The sequence below is a fragment of the Melozone crissalis genome, unplaced genomic scaffold, assembly GCF_028551555.1.
Source record: "Melozone crissalis strain CALT ecotype California unplaced genomic scaffold, PUWL_Pcris_2 ptg000016l_1, whole genome shotgun sequence".
Classification (NCBI taxonomy): domain Eukaryota; kingdom Metazoa; phylum Chordata; class Aves; order Passeriformes; family Passerellidae; genus Melozone; species Melozone crissalis.
The window spans coordinates 50087280-50113446 of record NW_026535794.1 but is presented as its reverse complement, the minus strand read 5'-3'; the positions used below and the strand labels follow the sequence as shown (position 1 = coordinate 50113446).

General features: G+C 41.6%; 1 protein-coding gene across 4 annotated transcripts in view; it reads right to left on the bottom strand.

Annotated features, from left to right (window-relative positions):
• UBP1 (upstream binding protein 1) overlaps positions 1 to 19238 on the bottom strand; it is a 34773-nt gene extending 15535 nt beyond the window's left edge. For 2 of the 4 annotated variants that reach the window (XM_054273602.1, XM_054273601.1), the window contains exons 1-7: positions 19066 to 19238; positions 9903 to 10054; positions 4770 to 4846; positions 2509 to 2614; positions 1803 to 1909; positions 582 to 734; positions 314 to 424 (exon numbers count right to left, since the gene is read on the bottom strand). In XM_054273602.1, the coding sequence (XP_054129577.1) occupies positions 314 to 424; positions 582 to 734; positions 1803 to 1909; positions 2509 to 2614; positions 4770 to 4846; positions 9903 to 10054; positions 19066 to 19178 (819 nt within the window). In that variant the 5' untranslated portion in view covers positions 19179 to 19238. The remainder of the gene's footprint in view (positions 1 to 313; positions 425 to 581; positions 735 to 1802; positions 1910 to 2508; positions 2615 to 4769; positions 4847 to 9902; positions 10055 to 19065) is intronic. The other 2 variants (XM_054273600.1, XM_054273603.1) reach the window with 2 other exon arrangements.
• Between the last annotated feature and the right edge of the window lie 6929 nt (positions 19239 to 26167).

Here is a 26167-nt window from a genome sequence, read left to right as displayed (position 1 = left end):
GGTTTTTTTTGCTTTTCAGGCGCAAGATTTTGAAATCTGTATCAAAAGTCTGGCTCAAGGATTCAGTACAGTCAGTCAAACAGTGTTCAATCTAAAGTGTGTTTTAATACAGCATCTATTGAGTATCTAAATCCAAGTTTACTAAACAAAATCTTAAAATTGAATGCTGTGCTTGCTAGACAAGTTTGTCAAATAAAAAGTTTATTTCTATGCAGAAATAATCCTTCCCCAACCCTTCCAAGACTGCAGCAAAGTAATGTGCTGTATCTATGCATATTCTCCTCAGTCAGCAAAAGCAATTTTATTTTGTTACCTCTGTGAGAACTGTGGTGTCATATGAAGGCTGATACTTCTCTTTTTCATGTGCAGTCCGCTTTTCCATCTTTTCTCTGTCAGTTTTCTGTTTTCTGTCTGCTCCTTTGGGCTAAAAATGAACAGTTATGTGAACATGAACACAAGTGGGAAATGGTTTTATAACTGAAATCTGATCTCAGACATGAACCATTACAAGCAGTAATATAATGGTTTCCCATATCTTTATGAAAACTTAAGAGTTGTAAGGATCTGTTTTTTCATGTTACCTTAAAAACTTTGATTTGACAACTGGCTGAATGCAGATGATCTGTATATTCTCCATTCTCCGTCTGTTTAAAGGTGTCAACCTGAATCCTGAAAGGAACTCCTTTCTCCCCTCCGTGTTTACGAGGTGTAAATTCAGTGCTGATACAATGTACCTGAAAAGAAACAATGACCAAACCAGAAGGACCTTCAGAAGCATTTCAGGCATGAACTTTATTATTGTTACTCACATCACATGAACAGTTTCTTGTAAAAAAATATAGCAAAGCTCTAGAAGGCCACTGACTAGAAGAGTTTTTAATCTCAGGCACTCTCATCTCAGAATATTTTCAAATATGCCCAACTCCTTTAAAAGTCCAGAGACCTTTTAATCAGTGTGTAATTGCTTCAGCTGCTACATCAGAATGAACACTGTGTTTAAAAGCTATAAAGACCCCTTAAGGGTATCTAGGGAGAAAATCAGTGCAATAGAAGGAATTATGACTAACCTCACTGGACAACGCTCCCAATTTATTTTGCTTCCTTATGGAATTTTAAGTGACCCTGTAGAACAACTATAGTGGCATAATATCAGTTCCACTTTCAGTCTGGTATAATTTCTTCTAAGGAAACGTATAAACAAAACTAGTCCCTAATTTATCTCACAGTCCTTCAAGGCAACTACATTTTAGCAATTATGTAACTCTTACTAAAAAAAGTATCTTTATCTAGATCAAAGTTAATTTACTGACAATATGGAATTTAACCTATTCTGACAACCAGAGTAAGAAAAGTTGCTACCTGAAACTTCACAGCCATACTTTTTTACAATGAAGTCAGATCTGAGACAAAAGTAAACAATATGAATATGAACATTTAATCTAAATAATTTCCAAAGAAAGCATGCCCAGTTGCCTTGAATATCAAATACACAAATAACAGAATTCCTACAAGGAAGCCTACTGACATAGTAAGAAACATCTTTTGAGTGCCTGATTTACAACTCTTTTCTTGTAGGTCAATACTTTTAATTTGAATTCTTAAGCCAAGCTTCTGCTGAAAGTAGTAGTGAGTTACTGAGAGGAATGTAACTAGGGACTCCAATAAGCCTGGAGCCCATATTTTTTGGTATTTAATGGCCATCCCACAAATAATAAATCAAGAAACTTTGTAGTTCAAGTACACTGCTGTTTGTGACCTGAAAGGCACCAAACACAGACATCCAGTCAAATAAAGTTTCAAACCTGAATAAAAGCAGATGTACATTTTGTTGGATCCCATAAAAATTCAACCGCGTTGAGCTGGCTTGGATTTGTCTTGATATCAATGACTCCAACAGACATTGGAATATCTATTAAAATAAGTAGCATGTATTTCAGAAAAGCAAACAGCAAGTGAACACTATAAATAAACTGTAATATAAGGTTACCATCACCATACACAAGGTAGGATGGAAAAATGTGGGCTTTGGTGGCTTGATCAGTTTCTTAGGACTGATACAAAGAATCTTAGTAGATTTAACATACAAAGTGCTCAAGGTTTTGGGTGCTTTTTCATTCTCCTCCCCGGCTGCCACCCCTGAGGTTATGCACCAAAAATGATCAAGTCATGCAAAGTACAGAAACCATGTTGGCACCGTTTTCACAATCCAACAGAGAAAGTTACTTCTGTCTGTGTTCTCCCAATCACTGCAATACTCAGCAATCAAAATCAGAAAGAATATTAAATGTATATGGCTGCAGATATGCTATCTTACTTTTATAGCACCTAAAATTTGAAAAAAACGTAGAAGAGGCAAGAACCTTTATATTCAAAACACACACTATGACAAAGCAGCATCCAGAAATCTGGTCTCTCCTTTTCCATCAGCCTCAGCATCAATGTGAACGTGACCAATTTAAATTTGGAAACAGAATTCCATACAGAGGTAACAAACAGAAACAATTATACCTAGGTCGAGCAGTCTGTCCCCAGGGCGGTTCCACTTCCAACCCTCTAGCTGCTGGTGCTCTGTGTACTGCAACCTTCTGTCATGGAACACAACTCTTATAATGCTCTAACAAAGAAGAAAACAAGCCTGTGATGTGCCACACAGTCACTACAGATAAAAGTACTAAACCATCCCAAAATAGCCACAGTGCTAATAAATACATTATTTACAGCAAAAATTTGGCAAGCATCAGTATCCCAAAATACTCCAGAACACAGAAATACAACTGAGCAGCAGGAGATACTTGAAGATGTGGTAAAAATGAAAGGGAGAATTACATCTGATAGGATACTCAAAAGGTCACTATGAATTACATGCAGTGAACTGCACAACACTGGCAGCACAGCATCATCACTGTAGGCAACACCAAATTATTTTAGAAAGCAAACCCCAAATATTTCACTTATTAACAAAAGTGGTGAATATTACTCGATCATTCTTTCACTGAGAATTCTGTGAACTTGTACAGGATATTTTAAGAAATCAAATGGAAAATTCCTTTACTAGCACTTGTAAGATATTTACAAAAAATCTATGATTTTACTTAGTAGAACTAAAAAGTTCCAAACTTTCTTAACTACTCTAGATGAAATATTCATCCAGAATAACTACAACATGATTAATTTTATTGAGGTAGAAGCAATTCTCTAACAATACCTGTTTTTGTGGGCAGTTTTGGTACTGCTAAATGAATGCACAGATAAAGCAATTTGTTACAAAGAGGCTGGAAAAATACTGTATACATTGACTGTTACCCAACAAATATAATGTAGACAGATTTGCATATTTTTTCCATTATTCTACAGTCTTCCTTGTATTAACAGCAGCTTAAAGTGTCACAAAACCCAAGAACTTTTAAATGGAGCACCTCTTCAAGAAGAATTGTACTTCCTTGTGTTTATTTCAAAGATAACGGAAAGCAAATGTGTGTGCATGTACACACACACACACAAAGGAACCCTTCCTTCTGCACTGCAAACCAGCACATTTGGAACTTGGAAATATCTGTAGCCACCTTCACCTCCATGAAATTATTTCTTTGGTAAAATACTAAGATTCCAATATTTAATTGTCCAAAATGGAAAATTCATTGATGCAGCATTACAATACCTTGCTATGGTAAAACTGACTTTTCTAAACTTTTACACTGCTTTGCCCTATTGTACCAACTAAATGACTCATCACCCACACACAAAGCTAGAAAATTACAGAAGAGAGACACCCAAGGCTACAAGGAAATAGCAGCTAAGGGGGCAAAACAGTTCTTATTACAGCAAGTCACCCTGCCAGGATGTAAAAAGTTTAATCACAGAACTCTCAAATCCCACTTTTATGCTCGTGCTTAACTCCTCCTGAAATGATCTCTAAACAAGCATCCCACAGACAATAAAAACAAGGCCTAGGACTATGCAAGCAAGCCAAAATTCACAAATTACACAGCCCAAAGCTGGTAGGTAAAGATTTAGCCTCCCACAGGCACACTGTTCTGGTGCATTTATCAGCACCACTTTCAAAGTGACTTTAATTGAAATTTTTCCCTTCTTTCCTAATACCCAAATAAGATTTTTTTTGAGAATTCAATAAAATCAATAATCGTCAGGTGCTCAGAAGAAAAATCCAAACCCCTCCATCAGCTCTGTTAATCATCTGTGCTCCAAACAGGTTAATTTTTCAGTTTGCCTCATTTTCATATTTCATAAAATATCTCAGATCAACAGTAACTTCTACTAACACTGAAGCACAAGGAGACAAATCTGGAACTGAGGAGAGGGGCTCAGCTGTGGAACAAACTGCTCAACAAGCAGCAAAATTAGAGATCCATTCACCTAAGGATGTATCTCCAATAGCCCACTGCTGCAAAACCCACAGGCTGGCTCCATGTGCTTTCTGTAACACTTAAGAAACATGATCACAATACCTCCACTTTTATCTAAATGATCCTCTGCCTTCCTCTCACCTCTCCTGATCACTTGAAGTGGACAATGTGATGGCTCAGAAGACACTGGATACAAAATCTACAGACAACTATCTTTAGCTTTGCATAAATACTTAGGTCTGCAGTGCACACAAGTCTGCAATGGGTACTTATATCCATGTTTTTATTTTAAACATCACTGGTCACATATTCTGACCAATACCTAGTGACAGCAGGAAAAAATAATTCCATAGAACATACAGTCTTTGGTTTGTTAGTAACACTATCTAGTGAACTTAAATTCACCTTCACCAGTTTTCCATTGATCTCTGGTATGTCTCCAGCTTTCCGATTATCTAGCATCCGGATCTCGTAGGACTGACCTTTAAAGAGGAAAAAAATTGCATGGGTAAAAGAGCAAGAGCACAAGGTTATTTTGTGTTTAATGCATTTAGATTAGCTTTTGGTTCACAGTACACCAGGATACCACTACCTGAAACTTGAGTTTGAGAGATCCAGATAGCAACATGCACTTCACACCATGCAAATTAACAAAACAAAGTGATGCTTTTTGGTCCCCTTAAAACCACAGATATTTTCAAAGTTTAATTATTTAATTTTGTATAAAGTGTAACTACTTGCTTCTCTATTTTTTTTTCTGAAAACAAAACATTTCAAGGCCGAATTCCTTCTTTTTTAAAAATGCCAACTGGCAACATGCTAAGAACCATTAACTGGTCTTCCAAAACAAACTCTTGCAGAGTTTTCATACTTTCTCCAAAACATAAGTACTATTCTCCCCTGTTTAATTTTGTCCATTTACCTGTTGCCTTTGTATGATTTTATGCTCTGTATGATTTCAGAAATAGACCTTTAAAAGAGACAGTTATCATTTATATCAACAGTATAAGCAAACCTATCTTTCCAGTGAATATGATAAACTGCTGTGCTTCAAAAGCAAAGCTTCTAGCAATTTATTTAATTACAAGGATTTTTTTTCTTTCCAGAGTAAGCAGCACATATTCATTTGCAAAATCATGTTTCCCTAACTAAAACATGGGACCAAATAAATTTCAACATCTTCACTAAGATGAAGTAAAGGAAAATCATCACCTACACTGCCCTTCAAACTAACTTTATGGCCCAATGTATAACACATTTAAGATATTCTGACATGCCCTACAAGGCAATAACCCTGTGAATGAGCAAATAACTTCTTCATCTCCTTTCACTTTTCACAGACTGATGTTACTTCTAACTATGGACCATTTCAGGGGTTTTTTTTTGCTCAAACACAATAAGCATATTTATGTATACAATCTACACATGTACAGGCTTTCCTTACCCAAGCACCATGTGAACATTGATACAGTCATTGATGACATAAATTCATATGAAACAGATGTTCACCTGGTACAGCGGAGTAAATAATATATAATTCCTCCTCCTGTATTCAACAGGAGGAAACTTTTCCTGTTAGTGTGATTTGTTCAATTACCAGTGTTCTTCTACTCACACAGCTATCACATGTAAGTTCAACTATATTTAAAGTCAGCATTTCTTGGACCTGGCAATATTAATAAACTTTCTCAAATATTTCTCTGTCCTCTCTCAACATTTTTGGAGGGGTAGGAAAGTGGGTGAAGAAAAAATTCTGATTATTTCTTCAATAAGTATGGCTAGCATTTCATAGGTACAAAATAGACAGTAGATTTGATAAAGATAAAAATCAAAGAATAAGAGACTTGAAAATGTAAAAACAGCTCTGGAAATTTTCAAGACAGGAATAGATACATTCAGTTTTGGACATGTAGCTGCTCTGAAAGCGTTAAAGCACCACAGCACTCACCTTTGTCATCCCTATATAAGACCTACATACACTTACTTTCTCTGTTCTTTCCTGGAGAACAGCCAGAGGAGCAAGGTGACACAGCTATGGACAGTAAGTGAATCCAGTGTGAACTAAATTCACACTGAACCTGTGGCAGCTTCATTCACAAAAATCCCAATTTTGGGATTCAATTCAATTGAATTGAATCCCAAAATTTGGATTTTTGTGAATGAATTGTTCAATTTGTTTTGTGAGTGAATTGTTCAATTTTGGAAGGGACTTCTGGAGGTCATCTTTGGCAATTCCCCTGCTCAAGGCAAGGCCACCTACAGCCAAGTGCCTGGCACTAAGCCTGGCTGGTTCTGAGTGTCTCAAAGCTGCTCACTGAGACCATACCTCGTAAGCTTCTTGGTATAGCTCTCATGGGAGAAACCAGCAAAAGCCTTACTGAAGGAAATCACTTGTAAACAGTATCTACTACCCTCTCCTTGTCTACCATGCCACCCAGCTCATCACAGATGTTCATCAAGCTGGTCAAGCACGATACCCCCTTGGGAAATCTGTGCTGACTACTCCTGATGATCTTGAACTTTATGTACCAGGAAATGGTTGCCAGGAAACACTGCTCCTTCACATTCCCAGGAAGCCTGTAGTTCGCTGGGTCCTCCTTTCTGAAGATCAGAGCAACATTAGCTTTGATGTAGTCCCTAGCACCTCTCCTAGTCACCAAGATCATTCAAAGACTATTAATGGTGGCCTCACAGTGACACAGGCCACTGCCCTCAGCACTTGTGGGTGCTTCCCATCAGGACTGGTGGATTTATGTTTGTTCAGTTTGCTTAAGTATTTCCTGATGTTCTTCTTTCACCAAGGGTACACATTCCTTGCTTCAGACTTTCCCCTCATCTCTAAGGCCTGGGATTCCTAAAGACCAGTGATACCACAAAGGACTGAGCCCAAGAAGGCATTCAGTACTTCAGCCTTTTCAGTGGCCCCTGTCACCATGGCCAATGTCCTGTTCACCAGGGGGCCCACTTCAATTGTCTTCCTCTTGCTATTTATGTACTTACACAAGACCACCTTGCTTTTGACATTTCTCACCAGATCCAGTTCCAGCTGGGCTTTGGCTTTTCTGATTGCACCCCTGCAGGCGTGGACAGCATCTCTGTACTCCTCTCAGGTTACCTGTCCCTACTTCCATGTTCTGTATGCCTATCTTTTGTATTTGACTTCCCTGGCTTACCCATGCAAGCCTCTTGACACTTTTGCCTGACTTACTGTTCACTGGGATTTGCTGCACTTGAGTTAGAAGGAGATAATCCTTGAATGTTAACCAGCTATCTTGGGCCCCTCTTCCCTTTGGAGCTTTATCTCACGGAACTCTATTCTCCTGAAGCTCAAAGCTGTGATCTTGGTCTTCTGCCTTGCTTCTTCCTCTCAGGATCATAAAGTCCACCATCTTGGCAAACAAGCCTGACTGACCTTGATACTCACAACCCCAATGAGCCTTTCCCTGTTTCACAAGGTATAGCAGAGCCATCCTCTACCACTTGGATCAGGAAGCTGTCAATCAGCACTTTGCAGTCACACCCTGCTGTGCTGTCCCTGCAGGAGACACCACATTCCTTGAGGTTCTCCTACAAGGACCATGGCCTGTGCATGTGAGGCTACTTCCAGCTCTTCAAAAAACATCTCATCTACTTGTTCATCCTGGTCAGGTGGCCTACAGCAGACACCCACTATAATGTCATCCATATGACATAATCCATAATATCCATCTATAATCCTTACCCATAAAGTCTCAATTGGAACATCACCTACCCCTAGGCAGAACCCCAGACATTCCAGCTGTTCTCCCACATAATGCTTAACCTCCCCTCCCTTATCCTCTTGCTCTGCCTTTCCTTAAGAGCTAATCTCCCCAGACTGTAACGTGGCACTTTGCAAGCCATCCCACCGTGTCACAGTGATCCCAAATCACACAGATGTCTTAAATCCTCGTGCTTACTTCCCATGCTGCTTGCACTACTGCTGTGTGTGCACTTCAGAGGCACCTCACCATGCTGACTTGGAATTACGCTCTACAGGCACTCACTTGCTCATATCCAAATGCTGGAGATGCTGTGTTCCCTTTCATGCTCTTTGCTTATCAGCCATGGCCATCACTCCCTCACAGTGCTGCTGTCAGTCACTCCCTCCCTCCCTGCTCCCACTTCAAAGCCCTCTCTACCAGGTCAGCCACAAGCTGGCTAAGATACCTCCACTGCCCTTTCCAAGCTGGATCCCATCTCTCCCAAGCAGTTCTTTGCATTCACAGAACTCCAAGCTTTACTGCACTGTGTAAACCAACCCAAAGAATGCTTCCCTTTTAAAAGCAATTCTCTTCCATACCACTTCTGCTGTTCCATACACATCTAGCTGAACAGCAGCCAACCCAAAACACTGTCCCACAACCCCAGTACGTTTCCAACGGACCCATTTAACAGATTTCACAGCAAGAACTCTGCAAACCCCTGAACAACCAACCATCATTGCTCCAAGATCTGAACTTCTAGAGTCAGCTTCAGCTGAATATCTAATCACAGTAAATATTCCATCACAGTCTATTGAGATTTAGAGTCAAAATCCACGAGACAAAGAAAGCTGAACTAGATAAAGGATTGGAGATCCTAGGGCTTTAGAGCCAGAGGAGGGGGAAGAAGAGCTGCAGCCATTGACATTGTTATGATGTATGCAGTCATTGATATGATCCAAAACAAATGATAAATGATTTTAAGTTGAGAATACTAGCTGGCTAAAATTAGGACACCAATGTAATTCTCAATGTAAATCTTCTCAGAGGAAGGTTTTATCATGTAGCAATGACTACATTCAGATTATTCTACCCAGCAGTCAGTGGTCTCTCTAAGAAAAAAAAAAAAAAAAATCAATTTTCATGCAAATTAAAACCCAGAGAAAAAGGAAAAAAAACCCATCCTGATTCACATAAAGTATTTATCTAGTTAATTTCTGGTAAATGTATACAAATTCCAAAGGTAACTGCACTTGTGATTGTGTTTAAACATAATACAGTTCTGGACAGACATGTCTAACTCATTTGAGAGCAATTACAGTGGTTCCTTCTGTGCACCACCTCAGGGACTGACATTTTCACATTTATTATGATTTTTGAGGGCTGTTTGTACCTCATGCATATATCCAATTAACTTGTTCTTATCAATCAAATTTAAACAGAAATGCCAAATTAGTCACGAATTTTCAGCTATTACTGCCTGAAATTTGTCTCCTAAAAGGTCTGTTGGCTTGATTTTACTGGGGGATGAAGAGGGGCAACACAAAACAGGAAAAAAAAAACCAAAACCAAACCAACAAAGGAAGAAAGAGCCCACTCCTACCAGAATCCAAAGGGAAAGTAACAACATACTAGAGCTGTGAGCCTACAAACTGGACAAAAAGACTACTAGCAAGGCATCTTTACAACCTCAACATCCACAACCTCATTCCTGACAGGCATTTATTTTGGATACAGACACACACGTATCAAAACATGAAATACCACTCCAGTATCAGGCTTGCACCATAAGCTGCATTCACACACATGTACCAACCTTGGTTCAAATATGTGAGAGTTTCATCATATAATTTGACTGCTGGAGATGTTGCAGCACACATAACATACTGGAAAGGTGGATGCTTGGTCTCATTTTCTTGTGGAAGGCTGGAATCTTCCTGTTTGAAAATAGGCAGCGCCAAAACATCACTGAAAAGAAAAAAACCACACAACTTTGAGACTGTTGGCCCTGTTTTGACTGAAGTTAAAGAAAAAAGTTATTTGTGACTTAAAAAGCTCCACAGTGAAATACATATAGATTTTACTAATAAAATGACTAACAAAATTCTATATGAGCAGTATCAAAAAGATTTTCCACCAGAACTTTAGGCAAGGATGCATAAACAAAATACTATGGGACTTAAGCAGACAAATAATTTTACTGATGCTTTGAAAATCTAATCTTTGTTTCCTGTCTCCACTTAAAAAATCAGTTCTCTCTTAACTTTTCACCTGTCAACACAGCCAAGCTTGCCTAATAAACATGCAAACGAAAGCAAGGTTTTAATTTTCTGTTTGGAATAACGTATTTCTCAAAGTGAGTTACCTACACTGTGAAAGTATCCCTCTCCTCATTTAGTACCATTACGTTAAGCTATTAATTCTGTTGGCATTCTCACACTTTTCTTAGGCTTTGGCACCCTGATAAGCTCAAAAATGATTAAGCAGCAGACTCACAAAACATAAGCTATGAAAAGTTTATGCCAGGATTCACTTCACTTATCTATGATGCATAACCACCAGAAAATCTTTGGAAATGCTATGTTTCTAGAGAATAAAGAGCAATCCGTGTTGCCCACAAGCTGTGGTAAGAGAGACAGCTTCACCACAACCAGCAAACACATCTTCTGCTTTCTACAGAAATTAATAATCTGTATTAGTAATAATCTTCCTTGTATACAGAAATCCTGCATAAATTAGATTTTTAGGAGCTTTTCTTGCACTGAATTTTGGTTCATGCATCATCTGCATATCCATGCAACTTTCCTTAAAAAGGTTTCAAATGTGAATTAAGATCTCACACCACCTCACCTGTTAATTTAGTTTTTACCAACATGTATCTTGTTTCTATCTCTTGCATTGATCTCAAACATGGATTTGATATATTTTGTAAAACAGTTATAAATGCCTGTATTGCACAACTATTTCTAAGTTGTACACTAAAATTTTTGAAGTAAAACTGCTTTTTTACTGTTCCTCATTTCTGCAAGAGTCTGCTTTATTTAAAGAAAAGTCTATTAATTGCTAATGAATTCCAGCTCATATCTGAAGAATCAAAAAAGTGTATCACAATAAATTCAAAAAATGAAATTACACCTAATGTTTTCATGTCACATAGGCTTAGAATGTAAGACTTGGTCTGCTCAAGTCTTAGATACGCAGAGTGCAGGGGCACCCCAACTTTTTTTCAGGGCAAGTGCCACATTCCACTAGGGTTGTTACTCCCTGACTACTTGGAAAACGTTATATTGACAAGAAAATATTTATGAAGGGTGAAAAAGTCTAAGAAGTTTGTCTAAGCCTTGGAGAGACTGTACCGTGAATCCCCAAAAAGACACCGAAAAAAGACACCCATATAGTTTCCCCTTCACTAGGAAGAAACCACAGGAGATGCTACAAAGACTGATGAGAGCAGGACAAGGCAGGACACTGCCCAAAAAAGCATTAGAAGCCTACTGAACCATGTCCTAGCTACTTCTGATGCCATCTCCTCAAACTGCAGCCCAGAGAAGAATTAAGTTACAAATGAAGATGCGAAATAACCACTTCAGAGAGTGGACACCCTTAAAAGAGTTTTCTCATACAGAGACAAGAATCCGTGAGTAGGACAGAAAAATCCACAGATGGGTGAGTGCTCCTTGAGGATGACTCAGAAGAAAGTGAAGGAAGGAGCTGCTTCAAGTCCCGATGTCATCAGGAGGGCAGCAGGAGCAGCCCAACACAAGAGGGAGTGCTGTGACAGTGACAAGCAGAGGGAAGCAAGTGTGCTCTCAGGACAGCACTGCTGCACCAGGAACCCACGCTCACCACACACTTCAGCACCCAAAACACAAGTGCCATTATGAGGAGGAACTTTAAAATGGCAACAACACGGAAACAAGGGCAATGTTTAAAATACACACGAGTCAAAGTGCAACAAGCAAGGCATGAGAAGTATCTCATCAAATAAATTACCTGTAATTCTTGAGTAAGTTCTGCAGCACTTGCCTTCACATAACACACATGATTAAAGAGAAGTCTTTTGTGTATTTGTGAAAAATATCTTTAAAGCCTTCATTTTCCACTCACAATTTGAAGTTTATAATGTAGCTGGTCTGGCTTAAGAAAGTGTGATGTGGGGTTAATGAATTAGCTAAGAGACTTTGCATTGGAAGCCTGCAAATACACCAATTTAGGCAGCTTTAAACCAGCTTTTGCTAATACTTACAAAGCATAGTGACTAACTGCCACTGCAGAAGAAGGAAAAATAAAGACATCCAGCTCTACAAGCCTACAATTTAGCTGTAAAGAGAGCACAATGTTCATTCTTAAATGCCACCATTCTAAAAAATACTCTGTAAGACAGCACAAGACAATTTTTTCCTCTAAAAGTCTTCTGAGTACTAATACATTCCAAAGGAAAAGACAAGCCAATGCAATGTAAACTCCTTCCTAGACCATGTTTATATAAATACGATTTAAATAATATTTTGATTCATTCACTTGCAAACAATGAAATATTAGTGTTTTTTGCATTTCCACATACACTCTTTCCCCATCTAAAAAGAGATTAAAGCTGCAATTAAAACAGTCAATAAGGTATTTCAAATTAAGACCTGAAGGATCAGTTTAAGGATCAGGGACTAGCTAAATTTCACAGCAACAAACATCTTCTACAAATAAAAATTCATTGCAGCACAGGTGAAGAAAAGATGCAAGGACTGCTTACAATGGGAAATAGAATAGGAAACAGGAACTTAATATTTTTAATAGTGCTCTTTACTGAAGCTAAAGATGAAAAACTGCATCTAATATATGCTATTGCATCAATCACATTACCAGAAACTATGGAGACGCTAAATCAGTCTTTTTACCACCTCTAGTCTTAGACTGATTCTATTTTAACACCCAACAACGACAAAAACCAAACCCATAAAGAAATCCCACAAACAAACAAACACAATACAGAAAACAGATCAACCTTGTCAGCTCCAGCCTTTTTCCTCTCAGACCCCCACTACAATTTCTGCATTTATAAGCCAATGTCCCAGCAGAACAAATCATCTGCCCACAGTCAAGCCCTGGCAGCCTCCATGCTTACATACACTTATGTAGGCATCCTTCAGTCATTTTCTTCCTCACCTGGTGAAATCTTGGTTTTGTTAGGCCAGTACAGATTAGAGACAGGGGTTGTAGTGCCAGCTTTGCTTAAGTTATTTCACACAGCAAAGAACCTGAACTTAAAGTTCTTACCTAAACTGAAGTGCCCACTGGCAGAGCAGCCCACATGGAGGAAAAGCCAAGTGTTCCAAAATAGCTACTGCTGAAATTATTTCAGACTACAGGAGAACAGAGAAGAGAGACTGATTCTGTTCCTTTTTTTCCCATTATTAATTTTTGATCTTGTGAAATAAAGACTCATTTACTTCACTTGTCTCATTTAAGTGAGCTCTAGAACTACAAGCAAGCTGATGTATGGGTGAGTAGTAACCTTGGGAAGGACAAATAGCATCTTTTGTTATATTTTCTGGTATAACTTGAGAAAGTCCATCTAGCAGGATTTACTCTCCTGATGGAAGGAACTCCGAGACCAAGTTTTTGAAACTATTAGCTCTAGTAAGAAAAGTCTTATCTCAGTTCCTCAGCATGTGTTATCTAAAGCATTCAAATGAAAGGCACCTATAGGGAGGAGGAAAATTTACCCAGAGAACAACCCAACAGAAAGTCTTCATTACACCCCAAATGCAGGCAGCAAACCTATCCTCCAACACAAGTTATGCTCAACACTACTTATGCTACAGAGGTACATACATGAAGCATCATTATACAAAAGCAGGAAGGCTTAGAAGAGGAAGTAAGGTGAATGTTACCACTTGAACTAAAGCATCCAGTGGGATGCACCACATGTGAGAAGCTCTCCTACGTCATGTACCCTAGATGAACATAGTACAAAAAGACCAAGAAAAATGTAATTTATCCCCCCATTCTTGTGAAATGTGTTTGTAAGCCTTCAAAACACCTTCCTTAAAAATTTAAAACCTTCTTTCCACACATTGTCCAAAGCATTTTAAAAAAAGCCTAACACACACATACAAAAAAACCCCTCCCTAATAATAATAATAATAGGGTCAAAAAATAAATGAAGAACTTCCTGTCCTTACAAGAACAGGAACTACTCTGTCCACAAAATTCAAACTGATGTTCCATCAATCATCTGCCTTATCTATCTTCTGGATGTATGTATACTTTTGGGTGTGAGTACTAAAGCATCCGAAGGCCTTTTGAAACTTTAAAGCATGTTTTTTTACGAGCACAAATACCTTTAAGAAAAATTTTTCTCAAGCAGTCTTTGAATTAAGAGTTATGGTCTCAAGGCCAAGCTCTGAACTGTTCAGAGGTATGAGCAAGCCATAGGAAAATGTAAGGCAATAGGAGACCAGGTACTTCCTAAAAAGCAAGTTTGATGGGGGAAGTACCCCTGGAATTAATTTCTGGGAAACAATCTTCTCTGCAGCAGCTGTCCGAGAAATCCTACCCAGGAGAAACAGGTGCAAATGTCATGCTGTTCCTGGGAATCCCACAGAAACTCAGATGGAGAAAGGCTTCAATTTAAGGGCAGTCTGGCACAAAATACAAGAAACCACCGATCAAAGAAAGAAGAAAATGCCAACAACATCACGTGTCCTTCCTACCAAGGAAAAGAAGTAAGAATGTCACCATGACAAATCCACTCCTCCAACACAGGGAGGTCAGGCAGCTGCTCTCACTCACAGCAGGCTCCAGTACAGATGGCTCCTACATGCAGAAGAGCACATGAAGGCAGACCTGCTGCCCTGCTCTCAATCTGCTATGTACACCCAACATCAGAGGTGACAGAGGAACAGAGAAGACAGTTCTGCGCTTTGAAGTCTTTTCCTTAAAAATTAAACTGCCCCCTGACTTTCTGTAATGTATTCACACACTCAACTTGGAAGAAAACAACAAAAAAACTCAAACCCAGGCCAATGTCAACGATCTAGAACACGAGGTTTATCTTTCAACATGTTTTATCTGTGGTAACAGAACAAGGAAGCTTAGGTTTATGGACACACTTTTCCTTCAAATGCCTATTTCCTCACAGGTATTTACTTACTTGTGTGCTTGCACGAAGAATCGAGCTCCAATTCAATCAGTACTTGACATTTTATTTTAGAGAGTATATGTAAGTGATTTTTTTTTTCTACAGTGCAATGCATAAAAAAATAGAACAGATCACTAAAAGAGAAGCATTATAATGTATTCTGCAGAAAATACTTTGTACATCTAAAAAAGCAGAAAAGAAAAAAATAATCATGATAGCATCAGCAAAGATTCCTCTATCAAAAATCCAATATAAGCAGCAGTAGAGGGTCAAAAGAGTGGGAGACATTAGGGGAAACATAAACAGCAATTTGCCTGTCATAATGTAACAGCAGCCAAAACCAGGGCCTGAACGAGAACTCTTTTTTGGTTTTGCCCAGCAATTATTTAGTTAAGGCAGTAACTGTCACAACCCAATCATGTTTATCAGAAGCCGAAAAGGCTGTCAGGACCCAAAAGCTGTTAGAGAACACCCTCCCTTTCTCCTCCTGAAAAGAGAGCTCTAAGTTGACAGACAGCATTTCCTGACTGACCATCTCAGAGTTCCTTCAGCCTGAACAGTGCTGGAGGTTGGTACACAAAGTGCCCTCACCAGCCAAGGCTCCCCACAGCACAGTGAGGAGACAAGAGTGAAGACTGCATCAGGCTTTCCCTCTCCTCAACCAAGGCAGCACACAGCTGCATTCTCCAAAGACAATTGAGTGTTTGGGAGATGCAGCACAGGCAAACTGACTTGGTTCTCCAAAAATGGAGGATTGCCTGCATGTATTTTCATACAGTCTTTTGTACCAAAACAGCTACTCCTGAAATAATTGTCAAGTTCCCCATGACAGGGTTGAATTGTACCACTACAAACACCATTGGAATTGCAAACATTTAAATAAATCCATATACTAAGCTTTCAAATTACACATAAAAATTTAGTCATTAAGGTATTTTTCTGTCTATTGATGCTCAATTAACCCAATGTATAGTGATTTAATAACCAAATAATTCACTGAGAAAAAATGGAATTCTGGTAGAAAGATGACAGGCAGTTCTTTGAAACTTAACTTTAAACAGCCTCCATTTTTTAATAGTTCATAGCAACCATGAGTGATCCTCAAACATACACAACTACTTCTGTGTTATAACGGATATTATGAGGGATTCAAAAGAAACCATGATAGGTGCCATTATCAACAGAAACAAACATTAACTTCCTTAAATTAACTCAAAACTCAGTATCACTGAAGGGTACAATGTTTTTATATGGGTTTTGGTGAACGTGTTGACGCATCTGACAACTGTTACAATAAGTTTAATTTAATTTTGTGATTATAGGTAGTTTCTTTTTGCATGAGAAGGTGCTACCAGAAAAAAAATGGGTATTGAGACTTGATAAAGAAATTTCAGAAAGTATCTAAAACTAAAACTGTGAATCTGAAGGGAAATTCAGGAGGCACTTAGCTGCCTTCTAACAAGTCCTATAATGGACTGATGATCAATGAACATGTGCAACTTTTCCAGGAAGAATAAACACAGGAGTAATGCCATAAATTCTATCTAAGGGCTCTGACTTACCATCAACTCCAGGAAGTATCAACTCCTTTATATACAACCCCAACAGTTAAAGAGATTACATGCAGATCTAAGAAAATCAAAGGGGCATATACCTTGAGGACTTCTCCAAGAATTCTCCTCTAGGCAATATTTAATTTTCTTCTTTTGCTTTGTTAGCAAGTGACAAGTAATTAACTTCCAGTGGCACAATGAACAGTGACAGAGCAGTATCCTTCCTGTGCATGCTTTGCCACTTCTTTTGGTTTTCCCCTCTCACATCACTTGACAGGCCATCATTTCTCTGAAGTAGAAATCTAACCAATATATAGAATAACTTACTTACATTGTGCTGAGAATCTGAATCCAACAAACACTGATGGCAATTAGGTGACCTCTTGAACTATAGGGTCTGTGACTGTAGCTACAAATACTACTACTACTCTGTATGTTTTCCAAAAATACTCTGCAGAGGAAGTGCATAACAAGATTCAAGACTAATATATAGCTTAACTTATAAAATATTACTTTTGAAGTGCTGTTTTTAATGGCTACAACTCTTTCTGTGGTAATTCAAAATGTCCTAATAGGCAGGTATATGCGAGCCTATTAGCCAGCCACCATAACAGGATTATATGACCAGAAAAAAACAATCTATCCCACAACAATAAGGATGATACTTCTTACAGTTCCTAGAAACTGAAGTAGGTGCATTACTAGGATGAGAAATGAAGTTAGGAATACACAGGAAAATATAGAAAAACCTAACAGTCAAAATGCAGAACTTTTAATCATAAGAGATCCTAGAAAGCACTGAATCAAGATAGAGAAGAGCAGCTCTTGAACATGAGCACATGCATTTTCCATTGATGTCTGCACTTAGAACCCACCCAGGCAACAACCACATAGCTGCCCACAAAAACTGGCACACCACTTCATGGGATGAATGTCTGAAGGCAAAGACAGAAACGGGACAGAAGTGGGATAAAATCCAGACAAGCTGAATATAAAATCAGGAATATTCTCATCAAGAGAAATGAATCACTTCGCTCTCTGAACTGGCAAGTTCTCAATGTTATTTTTAATTTAAAAAAAAAAAACCAAAACAAAACAACAAAAAACAAACCAACCAACCAACACACAATCCAAACCCCACACAGAACAAAACCCCCATCAAATACATGTCCCACCATAAATCCACCGAACTCACAATACCAAACACTATCAAAGTGTCCTCATTTCTGTCCAGCAGAAGCCCTTTTCTGTAACTTCCAGCAAAGACACTGCACTTCCAAACATTTTACCTGGGATGTCCTGCCTTAAAGCATACATAATAGATGAAGCTTGTGGTCACCTGCAAGCTCCAGTTTCCCTTGAGAGAGAACGTGCCTTTTATACAGGCTAGACCATCAAAACTATCAAATGCAAGTGTTTTACTTCTCCAGACAAAATCCTTTAACACCGACAAACCCTGTCGAAAACCTTGGACTTAAAATGTCTGTCGTTGCCTCCAAAACAGTTTCTCTTTTTCACACTAAGTCGTCACTCAGGAATCCACACATTCTGCCCATGAGCAAGCTAAAATTTACTCAAACAAGTACAGTTTTAACTTCGTTTCGAAAAGGCACATCCAAAGGCTACTTAAACACTAACTTTGTAAAACCTGGAAAACAAACAAGAGGTAAGGAAACCGCCAAGTTGGCTACCAACAGAGACCTACACGGCAAGGAAAAAAACCCCATCATTAAAGACACACTACATAGAAAAACCCCATCACTACACAGAAATACAGAGTAAGTACTGAATAAAGTACAACCATACTACCACTCTTAACGACAACGTTTACCTGCTCGAGAAATAACATTTTTAAACCCGGCAGGAAACACCTATTCTTTATCACGACAGAAATACATTTGCCGAGTGTAAGACGACCATAGTTTGGAACACAGGGTCGGGTTACACCCCGAAGAGACACCGAAATATCAGTTTTAGGGCAGGGATTTGGCATATAAAAGGAGCAGCACCCCGGCGCAGGCGGCTGCCCGCCCTTCCCGAGCCGCCACCTGCCAGTACAGCAGGGCAGGGCGGGAGCCCCTCCGGCACGGGCCCGCGCCTCGGGAAAAGCCGAAGGAGTTAAAAAAAAAAAAAAATAAAAAAGAAAGAAAAAAGGTGGGGGGAAAGGAGAAACTCCGTCTGCTTCCCGCGCAGCCTCAGCGTGCCCACGGCACGGGCAGGGCAGCGCGGCCCGAGGAGGCCGGCGGGGACGCGGCGCCCGGCGGCGGGGATGGGATGGGATGCGCTACCTCATGCTGTAGGCACCGGCTCCCAGCTCCTGCCCGATGCCCGAGAGGCTGGCGTCGAAGTCGTGCACCAGCCCGGACTCGATCACTTCATCCATCTTCAGCACCCACGCCATGTTCCGCCGGCCCCGCCGCGCTCCCGCCGCGGGAGGAGCCGGACGGGGCGGAGCCGCTCACACCGGGGCCGCCGGGGAGGCGGTGCCGGGCGGGCGAGGGGGCTGGAGGAGACGGGGGGAGAGCGGGGAAAAAGCACGTGCGGGGCGGGGGGACGGGGGCGGCTCCGCGCTCAGCCCCGGGGGGGCCCTTTCCTCGCAGCGCGACCAGGGCGCGGGGTCGCTCTCAGCATCCTGCGCCCGCCCGGCCGCCACGGGGCGCTGGGGACCGGGCGGCAGCCGCCTCCGACCGGACACTGCCCAGCGCCGCCGCTTCTGCCGCCGCCCGAGCTCCGACCCAGCCCAGCGGCGCCTCCCGCCGCATCATTCGCAGGGGGGAGGCTGCGGCGGCAGCAGCAGCAGCACCGCGGGCGCCCGCCGGGGAGGAGCCGCCGCCGGGGAGGAGCCGCCGCCGGAGGTCACGGCCGCCCCGGGGGCCCGCGCCCGCCGCTCCGGCGCGTCCCGCAGCGCCGCCGCCGCCGCTGCTCACGACAACATGGCGGCGGCTTCCACCCCCGAGCGCCTGCCGGGGCGGTGCCTGGCCGCCATCGGCGCCGCCGATTGGCTGGGCCCCACCGGCAGGGCTAATCAGGGAGAGGCGCGGAGGGGAGAGGGGGAAGCCCGGCCAATGAGGAGGCACTTCCTCACGCCAGGTGACGTCAGCGTGACGAGAGCGAGCCGTGCCTGCGCTCCGCCCCGGGCCCGCGGCATGGCGGGAGCGCGCCCCGGAAGCGGCGGCGGCTGCAGGGGCGGGAGCGGGAAGGGGCGGCGGCGCCCGGGCCTGTCCCGAATGGCCGCTGCTGGCCGGGCCCCGACCGCTCCCCAGAGACCTCCAGGGCCGTGGGTCCCGCTCCCCGCCCCGAATGGCCGCTGCTGGCCGGGCCCCGACCGCTCCCAGCGACCTCAGGGGCCGTGACTGCCCTGAGCAGCCGGGCTCGGTGCGAGGTGTCCCTTCCCATGGCTGCGGGGATAAGCTTTAAGGCCTAACCCAAACCGCTGCACCGTTGCTTTTTCCAGAGTACACCGAGGAGCCTTCCCGGAAAAACAGCCAAAACCCAGAGACTCACTGAATATTCCGACTTGGAAGGGATCCTCGGGGAACACAAGGGTCAGGTTGGAAGGGACCACACTGGGTCATCTGATCCAACCTCTCTGCTCAGGCATGGACACCCTGGAGCACATGGCACAGGATTGCATCCAGATTGTTCCTGGATATCCCCAGTGAGGGAGACTTCCACAACCTCTGTGGGCAATGTGTTCCAGTCACCCATATAGTAAAGAAGTTCTTCCTCATATTTAGGTGGAACTTCCTGTGGATTGGTTTCTGCCCATTGCCTTTCTCCTCCTATTGCTTGGCACCACTAAGAGCCTGGCTCTGTCCTCTTGACACCCTCCCTTCAGATAGTGATACACACTGATGAGGGCCCCTCTCTACTCTCAAAAAAATTCCCTTCATATTTAACAGTTCAGAGAATACTTACATAATTTTAGGATTTCATTATTACTATTAATTTCATTAAAGTGTTATGTGTGGAGTAAAAACTATTAAGACAGAACACTGTTAAGACTGTAAAATGGATTTTCATCCTATAGTAACATGCTTTAAGTACAATTGCACAAGTTTTGCAAAAGATAAAGGCAGGCCCTAACTTCATTAATGGTGAACAAAATACTAGCTGTTGTTCAAAATGTGCATATGGCATCCTCAAAGATAAAGAGAGGTATGCCGACCATGATTTATGGTGTTCAAAGAAAGTTTGTAAGTTAAAATGTCTGCCATCTTCTCAAAAAAAAAAAAAAAAAAAAAAAAGTACTGGTGTTATTCCTGCTGTAATTGCTGTAACAGTTCTTTGCCTGTCTGGGCAGAGATGAACAGCTCATCTGCATATAAGGAGAAGCTTAGAAAAAGTGAAATTTATTAAGAAGGCAGGGGCTCATGGACAAGCCACTAAGGTGGGCACTAGCTACCATGTTACAGCTTTGAGTGAGAAGGACTGAAATTACCACAGGCAAAATTCCTCTTTTGTGCCTGACAAGATGCCAGCAATACCCAGGCAGCAGAAACAACACAAACCCCCATTTTTGTAAGTTTTACAAAAGAAGATTTGTGGGAAACTTGAAGTAGTGCACTTTCTACTTCTGACAGATAAGACAGGCTATAAGACCAGAGAGGCCACATACAGTTTGATTTATGCATAGCAAAACTGGTTTCTCTGCTCACTAGACCTATGCTAACATAGCTACACAGCAGTTACGAGATCATAAATTGGTGATTTTGATACTGGGAATTGTTTTCTTGTGACATAAATTCCAATCATTCCTGAGGGCATCCTGAGAGGACACAGTGAAACCCATCCTCTTGCATTTCAGTCTTTAAAAGTTGGGTGTAGCTTGTCCATGATAAACAAGGTGACTGCTAGTTTTTCTGCAGATGTTATCTTTACCTATTTTAGGACACAAAATGCCCTTTTTCTGTTAAAACATGAATATTAAAGGGAAAGTATTTTTTCTTCAGCATTATTTGTATCCCTGGCTCATTCAGAAGAAGTTTTGTAGAGGTGTGCATTGTTTGGTTTTTGCTGTTTTTCAAGTACAGCCTTGTGATGTGTTTCTTTGGGGCAGGTTCCTTGATCAGTGCCATTCTCACATCCTCAGCTGAGGATCAGCAGTGCACGCAAATTGCTTCTGAGCAAGCCAGATCCACAAGTCTAACTTGTCAGAGACAACACTGTCTGTGGCCCTGCCATTCCATTTCTGCAGACCCAGTGACTGGAATTGGAGACATGATGTGATGGAGAGAAAGTGCAGGCAGTGGAAGTCTGATTTTGCCAATTCAATTTTGCTTTTGCAAAAAAGCATTCCAAGTGCAGTTCTGCTGGGATATGGGGATCCTGGGACACTCCTTTCTCCATCTGTTTATCACTGCTGCTGGCTGGCATCCTCCCCTGAGGCCGATTGCTTCTCTAGCAGCCTTACTGATGCCCAGATGTGGGACTGAGGTGTGCTGTTTCACTAAAGGTGCACTGAGGACAGAGCCAAGCAACTCAATGATTAAGAGCAGACTGAAGCCTCGTGCCTGGACTGGTTTGTGTTCTTTCTCCTCAAGGTAGTTGGCCTTGAGGGGCAATTTCATTAGAGATCAGCTCCTGCACACAGCCCATAATTGATGGAAGGGCCTCCCCTATGCTGTATTTCAGTCCCACAACACAGATGCAGGCTGCCATCCAAACCTAAAGGCAGCTGCTCAACAGTGTGTGGGAAGAGCAACTTCAGAGGGACTCAAATGGCAGATTTTTAGATAAGGGTGGGAAAATAGAAGCAAATATAGGGAGCAAAGGCAAGGAAAGGAAAGGCAAGGACATGGAGTAAACAGGCCCAGAGGAAAGCTGTGAGGGGACCAACATCCCTGTGGCTGAAGAAGGGAAGACTGGAGGAGTGACACTTTGCACCCTCACTTTCCCTTGTGGCTTGCTTCCTTTTGTGCTGGAGCCGCATGTGTCACTTGTAAACAAGGTGGGAACTCGAGCACCCATCCTTCATTTCTGCTTTATTGCTTGAGTCAATAGAAACAGTGCTGTGCTTGCTATCTGTGTTAACCAATCTGAATTTCAGATCACTCTCACCTTTGTACTGAGATGGATTGATTTTATAAAACTCCACTGCAGTTTCATTAGTTTCAGGCTTTGGAACCCAAATATAGCCTCAATTCCTTGGGGTTTCTTTTTGGCTGGTTTGCTTGTTTTAAAATCTAAAACTTAACACATTTCTAGTAAAAACATGCTACTCAACAATTCTGCAAGAGAACTTGTGATGTTGTGATGCAGCAATAGTTGCAAGGCTACCAATACAGTAAGAGCCACATCAAGATAAATTATTAAACACTGTTATGTTTATGTACATTCTATTCAGCCAAAAAGTAATAAGCTAAAGTTTAATACAAAGAGTGAACCACATTATAAATTGAAACTTAATTAACATCAAGATTATCTGTAATCTATGAGCCTAGCTCTTGTTGAAGCACAATAATTTTTAACTATAAGAAAATTTGAATACTGTACACAAATAATATTTCAATCATGCAGAGGTTAAGTAGGTTCACAGGTCACAGGAATATGCTGATGCAATAAGCTGTATATTGCATGAGAATTTCAATGCAAAACATTTACCCTGCACTGATATGACAAGCAGCCCAAACCCCTCGTTCCACAGATCAGTTGAACTGCAGCAAATAATCAAAGCAGATATGAGACATCAAGGTACTTCTAAGTCTGTATTATTTCATATAAAGGGAGTTTTATCTACAGACTGCAAATGTAATTAAAAAATCCCAACCAACCAAACCAAATACACCTGTGAACATCATATTAAGCAGGAAAACATTCCTAACACTATTAGTAGCATGCACATACAGTGACGTAGCTTGTGAAAATTGTAGGACTACTGCAAAGTAGACCTCTACCATTTTGATTCTACTGTTCCAATTACTTTCAAATCATCAGCTCTATTTGAAGGCTTCAGCTTGTGGATTAGCAAAGGTTGCAGATACACTCTGCAGTCCTGTGTATTATAGCATTATAATTATAATTATTATGATAAAAAATCACCCCCATCCTTCACTTACCGCAGGTAGCTGTTGTTGCTGGTGGGATACTGGTGGTGGTGATAATGTTCAGGCTGGCTGTGCCAGAAAAGCATTTTGGGGTGAGGTGAAGGTGAAGCATTGTGTTCAGCTAGGAGATGGTCGCTGCAGTGATGGGAGATAGGAAAGAGAAAACAAATACTCAAATTCAGATTGCAGTTGCACTTGGGTTGCTCTCAGGCCTTTTGTCCCTCCCTCCAGAAGAGGCAGGCAGCTGATGGCTTCGGCTGCTCCCCACACGCTCTCCTGCTCCCCAGACTCGCTGTGCTCCTGCTGCTGCCCAGCTGCAGGGCTTTGCTACTGCCAGTGTGGCATAAGCACAGCTCAGAGCTCACCAGCATCCCTGTTTCTCCCCTCCTGTCCCCCCACAGTGTCCTGGAGTGTCAGTGAGCAAACCCTGTGCTACAGAGCCAGGGTAAGGGCTGTTTCACTGCACTTGGCCTCAGAGAGGCACTCAGCTCCCCCTTCACACAGTCTAGAGACCTTGAACACTGTAACCTGCATAGGCACTACTGACTGCAGAGAAAAAAAAAAGGTGGAATACACAAAGACCTCTCTAAGGGAGAAAGATGCCTTCTCAGCAGTGTTTAGATTGCAGCCTTTTTGCCTGCTCATTTCATTCTGGTGGCAGGCAGACTGCAACCTTATAGTCAGTCACCTTCTTGCCATGAACCAAGATTAAAAAAACCCCAGCCTAATGATGAAAACACTGTCAAATTGCAGGAAAAATATTTACTCCAACACCACTCCTCACACCCACACTTTAGGGAAAAATCATATTCAGATGCAAACCAGCTGCTTGGTGCACTCAGTGCCATTTGTTTGCTGGAATTTGCAGCCAGGACTGCAGTATCAATTTTAAAACACACAAAATAGTACAGGTTGATACTGGAAAGACCTTGACACTCAGAAGTAATAGGAGGCACACATCCAAAATCCTCATCTGAAAACAGTTACCTGCAGAGGGCACCCATTCTGCTTGAAAAAGGAAGGACTACTGACAAATAGTAGTAGTTCATTGGTGGCTTTGTTATTTTTGTGGTTCTTTTTTTAAAACCCAGCTCATTCTATAAAAAGATACTTGTAAAACGTATTACAATATTGTGGCAACACACAAGCTATAAAAATCAGGACATCAGAGAGCAAGATTCTGGGAAACAAAAAGGAATTATTTAATATTAAAATGATAATAATATGGAGCAGCCAAAAAAGCTTCAAATAAACATAATTGGTTGGGGATTTTTTAATAGCATCTCAGACAATTCTCCCTTAATTTACTCTATTTACTTGACATCAAACAATGCAAACAGAAATGAATCACAGAATGGTTTGGGTTGGAAGGGATCACAGAGGTCATGTACTGTGGGCAGGGACTCCTTTCACTGGACCAGGTTGTTCAAAGTCCCACACAACCTGATCTTGAACACTTCCAGAAACAGGGCAGCAACAATTTCTCTGAGCAACCTGTTCCAGTATCTTACTACTCTCACTGCAAAGAATTTCTTTCTAATATCTAATCTAAACCTACTCTCAGTTTGAATCCATTCCCCCTTGTCCTGTCACTACATACTCAAATGTCTCTCTTTGTCTTTCTTGTGGACTCCCTTCAGGTACTGCAAGGCTGCAGTAAGGTAACCCTTCAGCCACCTCTTTTCCAGACTGAACAAACCCAATTCTCTCAGCCTTTCCTCACAGGAGAGGTGCTCCATCCCTCTGGTCAGCTTGGTGATCTCCTCTGGACTTGCTCCAACAGGTACATGTCCTTCCTGTGCTGGGGAACCCAGAGCTGGATGCAGCTTTCCAGGTGGGGTCTCACCAGAGTGGAGTAAAGAGGCAGAATCATCTCCCCAGCATATAATAATACAGAATAATAGTAGAGGAACTGTAAGTGTGGGATGAGAAACAAACACCCACAGGTGACACTGCCCAGGAAAGCAGACAAGAATTGGGACTGCTGCCTTAGTGATTCTGAGAGATGATTCTCCTCCAAGTGGCACAGAAGCACCTCGAGGAGGGCTGTTATGACACAGATCTGCTTGTGTACACAAAGTGATCTTTGGTCCAGCAAGGATGAGAGCTGGGTGAGTCTTTTCAAGGTTAGTTGTTCCTCTTACATGTCTCTGTCACTGCAGACTTGAAACAGGCATCCTCACAGACGGAAAGGGCTGCACATGTCCCAGTGATCACTTTTTTATTTTTTAAATAATTATTTTGATTTCAGTGACTGTAGGAAAATAATATATATCCTGGTATCCAGTTTGCTCCACAAACCAGTAAACTGTAAAATAAAGCTACTCTGTCTTCAACCCTGGAT